A 10,483-nucleotide genomic window follows, 5' to 3' on the forward strand; every position below is an offset into this window, starting at 1 on the left:
TCCTATCTCTGAACACACTGGATCCAAAGTGATTCACATGACAAACCGAACCAATCAGCTGATTCACCTGACGTCTGATGAACGCAACTGCTTCGGACGTCACTCAAGTGATTCAAACGTCACTAGTCACGTGACCGAAACACGCCTCGGCACAGTGGTTCAAAGCAATTGCTTTATGAGCTACAGTGCATGTGTCGGAGCCTCGGTTGTCAAAGGGCCATCACTAGTCAGAGGACCATCACTAGCTATGTACAATTGCTAACAGAGCCCTGCAGTGAGCGAGCTATTGCTTTTTCATATTTTGGGTTGTAATAGTCTGTGGGACGTACTTAGCCTCTATGCTGGAATTCTGTTTATATGTATGTAAAAACAATATTGGTCAAGCTCCCGGGTTATAGAAAGGGCTGAAGCTAACAATGTGCTAGTACTATGAGGCCAAGTAGCTAAGGTAACATTAAACTGCAGGAGCACAGTCCATGAAATGAAAATAAAACAGTGTCACGCTAGCTACTTAGCCTCGTAGGTGTGTCGCTCGAAGTGCACACCTTGACTCCCTATTCGCGCTCGCTTCTGGGAGCAGGGGGACACGCATTGAGTGCACATTCTTTGCACTATGTTGTGTATAAACTCTTGCTCTTGTTGTAGTACCTTTTCAAATACAGTGTTTTAGTCTCTTCTCATATTGCTCTCAAGTTCTCCAGTTCTTTATAGATAACACATTACAGTAACATGAAAATGACACACTTCTTACATTTTATATAAGCAATGTATCACATTGTTATTTTTGAGAAAACTAATGAAGTAGAAGTGGTACCATCCAAGTGGGTCAACGGAAAAGAATGTATGTGTCCACCAAACAAAGGGGATGTTGTTAAGGCCACAAAAAGCCAAGAACAACCTGGATGAGGCTGGAAACCATATAGGGTCCAAGTTATATTCACAGCAAGTAAGTACAATTGTGTGGATTCTGGTACATGTTGAGACTAATCTTTGGTGAATGTGTAAATAGACATAAGGCATCACAAACGAATGGCAATACAGAATTTCTATGGAAAGAAACTATCAGTCACATTATTGAAATGTATCCACTTGTGTTTCAGCTTTTGTATGTATAACAAAACATTTACCATTAAGTACATATTTTGTAGATGATTACAATGAGGCAAGGCTAAAATTTCCAGAAGCTGTTTGTTTTTACATGCCTATATTTATGTGCATTTTCAATAACATCAAGTATTTAATTAGACCAAAGAACATCCTCTTCCCTGGTGAAGATGAAGATGAAGTGGCACATGTCTTTCCAAAAGCTAAGCCATGGAAGAAGAAAGAAGTTTGAATTGTTCGTTTGAGTTTAATCTTCTGCTATTGGTATGTAAAATGCTGATACAATATTTGGTTTGCTGTATCATTGCAGACCGATTGAACTGCCTAGTGCACCAAAGATTCTCCATGCATTTGGCCCCAATCCCCAAGGGAATGATTCTGGGGAGAATGCTGTCTTACCAACAGGAAAACCACGGTAAACCCCTACTGTTAAAATTTGAATTTGATAAGCTATTAATTTAATCCAAAAAATTTCTGGACTGCTTTGCTCTGTTTCTTTGCGTACAAGATGAACTGTCTAATGCACCAGAAATATTTATTTATTCCTAATTCCTGAAGAACTTACTCCATTTGGAAAAACACCAACAAAGGAAGGGCATCCTTGCAATCCAAAACCAAAAAAACTCTAATGTTAATCATGCTACTTGCAGAGTGCACCATACTCCTAAGCTGGACCAGAAACACTGTGCATCCCTTAGCCTGCACCAGAGAAAGACTGTTTCCTCTGAGCAACATCAACTGATAAGGAGACCACAGATCAGTCTTCATATATGTGAGCATGTTATTGTATTCATATGCTGTGATCGATCTGTTGTTGACTGAATACATTTTTATAAAATCAGTTGTTTAATTATTTATCCACAAAACCTTTTTTCTCCCTAGCACTCCTGCGACATATTCTCACAAATCAAGAGACGATAATGGATCAAATGAAAATAATTTTCACAACTGTCCAGGGATTGATATCTGTAGCTAAAGAAGAGATAGGTGTTGAACCAAATCTGCTGCCATTAGCAGATCGCCAGTTTGTTGAAAACCTGGAGGAGCGGCTCAGAAACAGTCCTGACCTCAAAGTACAGTGCCCTTGCAGCTTTTCAACAAGTCATGAATTCTAAAGTCATTTCAGTCTGCACTCTGCCTTTTATAACACCGACCACCATCCTTCTGGCATCACCATGATCATAATCAAAACAATGTGCATAATGGGAGCGGCCTTCACTTCTGGCTAATGTCCACTAGTTTCCCAACCTCTCCAGTATGTTGTTTTTAATCAAATGTTCTCTGGCATAGTTCTTTCTCCACACATGCAAAGTCTCAGAAAGGAAATCAGACCTTTTTCCACTGGGGAAACAGTATTTAAGGCGACCGTCAGCCTCTACCCCTCACAGAGCATTCATTGAGGTCATTCTAGCTTTTCTCACTTTAGCCTATTTCCATCATCTTAGCCATAAAAAAACAGGATATTTTCAAACACCAGCATCATCTTGGCAGAGGAAGCCCACAATGTCCAGCATGATTAAAGTGTTTCTGCTCCTGGCTGTCATGGTCTGCATCTCCAAAGCTCACGGTATGTTTTTAATCCATATTTCATCATTTTAAACTCTCATATAAAGACATGAGGTTTGTTTAGTTGACAAAAATCTATTAGGTTAGGTTTGTCAGGAACTTTAACGTCCACTTTGTGGAAATGTCTTCAGCTTCACCTCACAGCTAGAGCAAGCAATACATACAGTAAGTCCACCATATACACATAACAGAAAATCATTTAGTAAAATTAACAACAGATATAATGAGAGTGATAATAATGACAATAGTAATTGATAAAGTGACAGGGATATGGGGGGTGGGGGGTACATATCTCTGAACTTAACATTGTGATTGCATCAGGCAGAAAAGACTTATTACACACATTTGTGGTGGCTCTTACTTGTTTGTACCATCTCCCTGAGTATAAAAGCTCAAAGTGTGAGTGCAAAGGGTACACAAGATCATTTATAATCTGGTGAGCTTTGTTTACTAAATGTAATTCATATTTCTCACATGTGTCGTGGCTAGAGTGTGATACCGACTAAATTAATTCAGACAAACCATCCCAATTTAAAGGATCATTTAATATTACAATTATTCTGAATAGAGTAGTATTTAAACACATAATCTTGTAGTTAGGGAACAGAGAACAGAGATCAGAGAACAGAGACTCTCCTCTTGCAATGGAATAGATAAAGCATAAGAAGATTGTCAGAGCACCAGTCAGTCAGGTCATTTAAGTGCTGTCCCGAGTCAGTCAGTTCTCCCCCCAGCCGGCTGGGTCCCCAAAAGTGCGTGGTTTACTGTTCACGGTAGCATGGTCATTCTCTCTCTCTCTCCTTCTCTCTAGCCCAGCTTTTTATCTGCTCATACTCACACAGCTCTGCACGGCCGGAGCCATGAAGACGCGGTCCCATGCCAGCTACCCTCACACACCTTCTTCCAAGCATTGTTTAAGCCGTCCAGTACATGAACTTCTAGGTCACATTGACCTAGCACACATTTCCTTTTTCTAAACCTGAACAGAGCACTCGTACAGTTCACATAAGCTGCAGCTGCAGTATCTGTATATCCATTCCCTATCAGAGGAGGAAGTCACTCAGGATGTTGACCCATAAGTTAATCAAGGGGGACACAGCCCAAGATATTCTTGCCTGCGCCAGGAACAGATCAAGCTTCCGTACACACTTAGCTCACCCTTACATAACTATTAAAAATAATATCTATATGAACTACATACTGTTCTATTACATATTACCTCTGGAATCTGGTTTATTGCTAACCACCACACATGGATGCATCTGCGATTTTCCTGATATTTTACTAGCCATATTTACTATTTTCTGCAATGTCAGTCTACTCCTAACATTCAAATTTCCATACCTCATGGATATAAAACTTAATATTTTTCATAAGATTCTTATATACCATTTTCAACATTTGCCAACATTAAAATCATTTAATCTCTTCAGCAGATAGTTTCTGTGTATCTTTGCTACTATAATTTGTGTTCTTTGTAAAACTGAGGTGACCATCAATCACAGGTCCAAGGCATTTAAAGCTGCTGACAAATTTTAAAGGGAAACCAGTGATTGACAGTGGCTGTCAGAAGTGATTTGTATGTTGATGGATAAGTTCTTTGGTTTTGCTAGCATTTGTTTAATTTCCTTTCCGTAGATTGTAAATCCAGCCCCCGTGACCCCGTTTGGGACTAAGCGGTTTAGAAAATGGATGGATGGATAGATTGTAATTAATTTTGTTAGCTGTGAGCTGCAATTTGTTACAGTCAAAAGGATTTTGATTCTGATTGTTTTTATTATGTTCATCTCTAGCCAATGAATCAGAGAATCAGTGTCTGTGTCAGCGTGTCAGGGCAAATCTCATCGGCAAATCTCCAGTCAAGGACATCCAGATCTACCCAGCAACCATCTTTTGTGACAGAGTGGAGATTGTGTAAGATACACAAAATTTTTAAACTGAATGTGTGGGAAAAAATGATGTTATTTATAGATTTATAGATAGACTATTTGATATAGACAGTGTAATTCATATAAAATCCCATTGATAAAAAATTAGATGACACAACAAAATGACTACAACTGTTCAGGTGTTTAAAATTTCTTGAAGTTAGGGTTGTTAACTCCTGCTAAAGCAACAGTGACATTTATAGATTTGTTTATCTAGGTGTTGTACCTAAATGCCTCTAACTGAACTCATCTCTATTGTCCATTTCAACAGTGTCACCACCAGCAACAACTTCCGCTATTGCTTGAACCCCAGTTTGGACAAAGTGAAAAGACTCCTGAATAAAATCATGTGAGTGTATTTACAGATTCACCTTCAGAATATCATGACCACCGTACAGTATTTGATAGAAATAACAGTAATGAGTAGTACAGAGTTCTCTCCCCTCTGCTGTAATATGTCTAACATATGCACTTCTGGTATTGGACTTTCTAGAAAGAAAGTGAACACCACTACTACAGCCATCCCACATAACCTCACTACCAGCACCAACACAGCTCGCGCCTGACTCCAGACTTAGATAAACTCCGTTGATCAGCAAGAAGCTCTTATGACCTCTGATCCTCTGATGAGCTTTCCAAAAAAGTGGGAACATTTTTTAAAATGCAAAAATAAAATGTGTGATTTGTTAATTTGCTCAAACGTTTTTGCATTTCAATATTTTAATTGTTTTAAATAATAAAAGAAAACTCAACTGAGTGCTTGTTTTCTGTTACAAGTTTGTTTTCTGATATCCTACATCCTGTATCAACAGTGCTATCTTGTGGTTCAGGGCTGCCAATGCCTAAAATACAGTATAGTATACTATGTGTTTCAGTGCCCGTATCCTGTGATCTCAGTCAGGCTTAGGTTGCCCCCAGTACAATGTCAGAGGGAGTTACACTATAAAGTGTCTTCTAGACTTGATTAATGGGCCTTATTCCTACTTAGAGTAGATAAATCAGATAACAGAGCACAGTGAAGCTGCACACAGATGGTGGGATTCAGGGCCAATAACCTGCCACCACCATATGTTCTGGCTCTGACAGAGGACAGCTCAGCTCACTTCAGCCTCATAGGCTGTAATGCTTTACTCCCATCTCACACACCCCCAGCCATGGTAGTCATTCCCTTGGGCCCCACTTTACATTAACCTTATCTTTCATGAAAATATAATATTCGTTTTCTCCTCACAATTGAGTGACCTCCACACATTCACAGCTTGGGAGGTAACTATGCTTCCTAATGAAAGTCGTTTAGGGCAGTAGCCTGTGTGCGGCATTTAAATTTCCACCAACATTTTACAGCAAACCTTTGAATTACTTATTACCTAACCATCTCAATTTTGAAATATTATAGACTTTAACATATGAATTGAGTGTTTTCCTCGCATTTGTTATCATAGCTGTATATAAAAGGTAACGCTTGACAATACTGCGCCACACTGTTTCCCCAACCTGCTGCAGGGCTTCAAGTTTCCGATCATCACTTCCGCCGGCTGCGATGCCGATGTCGGCCGTGTGCGTTCACTGGCGCTGTGTGGCCGTGTCAGCCCTGTCTGTTTACCCTTTGTATGTCCAAAAGTCATAGATAAACCAACCGATGGACAAACATTGCGTACAGCACTTGTTCGTTCCGTCTATTAATTCAGGGCGACAAAGAATTCACTGCATCTTCGGACTAATCCCAAAAAGAGAGGAAATATTGGCAGGTTGAGGTAAGTGTCACGTAAATAGCCTGCATAAGTCATTGTTCACAGCGAGTCTCCAGCAAAGTAATCCCACATGACAATTGTTTTTATTATATAGGTTATTAGCTTACAGCTTATTTTAGACTTCGGTTGGCTGCTGGGTTTTTTTTTTTTTTTTCTTTTTTTGCAAGTCACTGACGGAAACAGCTGATGTCATCTGTCTGGAAAGTAGACTTGATCGGAGACCGAGCTGATTCTGCTAACTCTGAATTATGGCAGAATTTAGATTTGTATTTTGCGGATTTCAGACGGTCCTGTCATCATTTATTTAAATGTTGAAGTGATTTGCAGGTGTGGTTCAGAATTACAACTCAGACAAGGCTGATAAGGTACAGTAGACAGGTTCGCCGTAATTTTTGTATTTTACAGATGAATAGCAGAACTGGTCTATCAGACAGGCAGCATTAATTCTACAAGTTTCATTTCAATTTAAAAATACTTTAAATCACTGTTTGGCTTTTTGGCTCTGACATGGAGGAGGACTCTGACATTAAAAGTTAATGGCAGTTGCAACTATTAATGACACTGCTATCACAAGACTCTGGCTCTATTTGGAGCAGGTCAGAAAAGGACATCATGCACTGCTCACAGCAAAAACAAGTCTGTAGTGTGTTTATTCTCTGACATAACCATGTTAGGCTTTTAAAAACATGCATTTATTTATTACTTCTTCTCAAGGCTGTGGTGACAGAACTGACATGTTGTTACATGACACACTTTGCACTTGTAGAAGCGAGCCTTTCTGTCTGATGAGCCTGTAACACTGTGTGATGTCATGTGGTGAAGTGATCGACCAGGCTTGGAGTCCAAAGTCAAGTAGAGCTGATCTCCACGCTGCCAGCTTGCAGAGTCTCCTGTGGCCATCCTTTCTGATCTGCTGTCAATGGCTTCAAGACAGGGAGACATCCCAGGTAACACAGGAATTTAGAATTGGCGAAATAACAGACATACTTAAATAGTTTATACTTTGTGCCTTGTGAACTATGGACTGGTTTTGCAGATATATCAGAAATGATCTAACATGTCTTTTTTCCTCCCATTCGTCAGCACTTGAGTCTGGCACATCATCCGGACTCTTCTGTGCCTTATCGTGTCCGATTGGAATGACACGGCATACTATCAGCTATGATGAGCACATTGATGCCCCCATAAATTCACCACCTCCAGACATGACAATCAACATCTTATGGAAAGACCCTGTCATCCCACAGCACAAGTTTAGAAACCTTGCAGAGGTACAACTACCACCTGACCTAGATATTGTTGTGTATGACGCAGATACATAAACCTGTTCTTGGATGTTAGATGCATGCCAGGACACATTTGATTTACACATCTATTTATTATGTAACTGGTTTATGGGTTTGTTCTAACAGTATAAATTTGTGTAACTAGGAAGGCGAGGGTGATGAGAAGTTGCTGACTTTGGAGGCAGCAAGACCAGACAAGTCCTCAGTGCCTGTGGTGAAAGCCAAAGCCACCTCTTTTATGAACACACTTATAACCAGTAAGTTGTTTTAAATAAATATCTAGACACAGAAGTAACCAAAAGACAGATAAACTAAGTTAATAAACTAAGTTTCACCATGTAACCCTGACTGCTGCCTTGGTTGCCAAATATTGATAAATGATCTCCAGCGTATCAGCAGGCTCCAAAACATTCACTAATTTTATCTCTGCTGTTGGTTATATGCCTATCTTCATTTAGAGCAGACCCACGACAACCTCCAAAGGTTTGAACACCAGGCAGGGCTGACAGACACTGGGTATTCTCCCCACAAAGGCCTCTCTGCTGAGGAGACCCGCTTTCACCGACTGGGTGATGGCACACTGCCAGTAAGAATGAACAAATGTGATGCAATGGAAACATTTCTCCATGCCCTGAAAATATATTGTCACACCTGAATGCATGACAGGTGTAGCAGTGTCACTGCTTACTGCTGGTATATTACTAAGTTAATACCTAAATGAAAAGTCACAAGTCTGGCAAAAAAATGAAGTAAAATAAAAACGGGAGAAAGTAAGACTTAGAGTGTTGCAATACTGAACACACAATCCACAAGCACATTAATCAAGTCTATTCCTACTAAATGCATAACTTAAAATAAGAAAAATGTATTGTGAGAAATTATATTGTCATACCATATTGTTACCTGGCCAATGATTGCGGGCTAAACATTTAATAGCAGCTTGGTAAACAAATTACGTCATCTGTGCCTGTCTATTGTGTTGCCAGGCAACGCCCTTGGATAATCGCCTCCTCCCATTTTCTCAAACTGACCAATCGCGGAGCTCCTAACGCAGCACAGACTTTTTGTAGTCCCACAGCTGTGCGTACAGACTATCGTTGTTTACGTTAAGCAGTCGCTTCTAAACTTGTTACATCCGCCAATTATGGACAAAATGAAAGGATCTATCGGATTGGAACGTCAAAAAAGGCTTTTCATAAAAAGGTATGTCAAAACATTCTCGTATTTAGTTAACACTGTTTGTACTTCTGGCCGCAAGCAGGCCGTTAGCAAAGCAGCCTTAAAGGCTAACGTAGCGAGCGGAGATGGCGTTCGAGCTAGCGTAAACAAAGTAATTAGTTCTTAACATTAACTGGTAATTATCAGCCTAACATTACTACAGCTGTACGTAAAGAACCGTAAACCTTATCATGTAGTCAGATAGCACAGAGAATGACGTTATCTGTAATAATTGTCAGCGTAATGTTAGCTTACGATGCAGCTAACTAATGTAGCTACTTTTAGCGTTAGCGTTAATGTAGCAGTTTAGCCACGATTAACTTGGTACCTAATGTTGGAGGAGTATGAGCGGTGAAGTCTTGGGGGCCAATAAAATGCAGAACCATATGTAGATGCAAAATAATCAAAAATGGAAAAGAACAAATAGTGCAAACAACCGAAAAATGGAAAATTAATCAGTAAGGTCATCCTTATTAATCAGAGTATCAATCATTTGTAACATGTCCGGCAATAGTGATCTGATCTACATCTTCATTTACTGTAAACCACCGGAAAGAAAAATCTGTTTATATTCAATTTTTTAACTTTGAACTCATATACCAATTTCACCTATGTACACTCTGTTATTAGCCGTTCCTCTGGGGCCTGCCTTCTCTTCTGATTCTGCGATGTAGGTGGGATGCAGATAACAGCTTTCCCCTAGCTCCTTATCTTCTCTCAAGGAGGCATGTGAAAGGGCATCAGCCGCTGCCTCAGGGCACACCTGCTCAGGCATTGTGAGGGGAGTCTTGGTCTCAGCTTGCTGTCTCCGCATGTCCACCATGTGTCTGTTTCCTTGCACCAGGCCAGCAGCAGGTAGTGAGAGGTAACAGAGCGCACATAGCAGGTATAATTGTCAGGATATCAGCTGCTAATGGAGGAATGTCTCCTTTGTCTCACCGGTGGAAACAGCAAAGAAAGATTAACATTGTTCAACAGTTAGAGAAAAAGACTTATCATGCCTTTAGATATACACGGTAATCCTGTAGTCTGTCAATTCTTTCACCTGACTGTGGGTTTGGTATTCCTAACTATTCCTAACTGTAGTCCCACAGTAGAACAAACACCAACAATATAATTGCTACCATTGCTTTGCCTTGCAGTATCAAATCAAGTCAAATTTGTGTATATATCACTTTAAAAACATTCAACAGACCAGAGCACCTTTCATAGCAGAATAGAAACACAATGGATGTCTAGAATAGAGTAATTAAGATCAGCCCAAAAAATAAAAGAAAAGTAAGCACAATAACACAGCTAAACAGTTAACAGATGTATAACAACTTAAAACCAAAAGAAATAAAAGGAATTCATCAGGCCTACTGTTTTTCATAAGTCGAACCAAATAAATATGTTTTAAGCAATGATTTAAAGGCACTGAGATCAGTAGCTGACCTTAACATTAGTAGGTAGACTGTTCCACAATTTATGGGGCTGCATCAGTAAAAGCACGGTCACCCCAGCATTTATAATCTGGCTCACTGCTTCATGAGGTAAACTGGGGCCAAACAGTAAACATCATTTGTTCGAACTTTTCATCCTGATTCTAAGTTCATTACACAGTGAGGTCTTTCAATTATTATATTCTTTT

The 10,483-nt window shown here is 39.8% G+C and overlaps 2 protein-coding genes across 5 annotated transcripts in view; both read left to right on the forward strand.

The window, feature by feature from the left end:
- The window catches only part of LOC109973161 (C-X-C motif chemokine 10-like), a 6,601-nt gene extending 1,328 nt beyond the window's left edge, over nt 1-5,273 (forward strand). The window contains exons 1-7 of one of the 2 annotated variants that reach the window (XM_020622549.1): nt 741-946; nt 1,415-1,519; nt 1,755-1,876; nt 1,987-2,671; nt 4,464-4,584; nt 4,870-4,947; nt 5,092-5,273. In XM_020622549.1, the coding sequence (XP_020478205.1) occupies nt 2,608-2,671; nt 4,464-4,584; nt 4,870-4,947; nt 5,092-5,164 (336 nt within the window). In that variant the 5' untranslated portion in view covers nt 741-946; nt 1,415-1,519; nt 1,755-1,876; nt 1,987-2,607 and the 3' untranslated portion in view covers nt 5,165-5,273. Of the gene's footprint in view, nt 1-740; nt 947-1,414; nt 1,520-1,754; nt 1,877-1,986; nt 2,672-4,463; nt 4,585-4,869; nt 4,948-5,091 lie in introns of those variants that run through there. The other variant, XM_020622548.1, reaches the window with a different exon arrangement.
- An 819-nt stretch (nt 5,274-6,092) lies between these two features.
- Nucleotides 6,093-10,483, forward strand: part of LOC109973160 (putative monooxygenase p33MONOX) — a 10,837-nt gene continuing 6,446 nt past the window's right edge. Inside the window, exons 1-5 of one of the 3 annotated variants that reach the window (XM_020622544.1) lie at nt 6,093-6,352; nt 7,116-7,296; nt 7,433-7,620; nt 7,781-7,892; nt 8,094-8,221. In XM_020622544.1, the coding sequence (XP_020478200.1) occupies nt 7,269-7,296; nt 7,433-7,620; nt 7,781-7,892; nt 8,094-8,221 (456 nt within the window). In that variant the 5' untranslated portion in view covers nt 6,093-6,352; nt 7,116-7,268. Of the gene's footprint in view, nt 6,353-6,610; nt 6,715-7,115; nt 7,297-7,432; nt 7,621-7,780; nt 7,893-8,093; nt 8,222-10,483 lie in introns of those variants that run through there. The other 2 variants (XM_020622547.1, XM_020622545.1) reach the window with 2 other exon arrangements.

This window comes from Monopterus albus, unplaced genomic scaffold, assembly GCF_001952655.1.
Source record: "Monopterus albus unplaced genomic scaffold, M_albus_1.0 scaffold282.1, whole genome shotgun sequence".
NCBI lineage: Eukaryota > Metazoa > Chordata > Actinopteri > Synbranchiformes > Synbranchidae > Monopterus > Monopterus albus.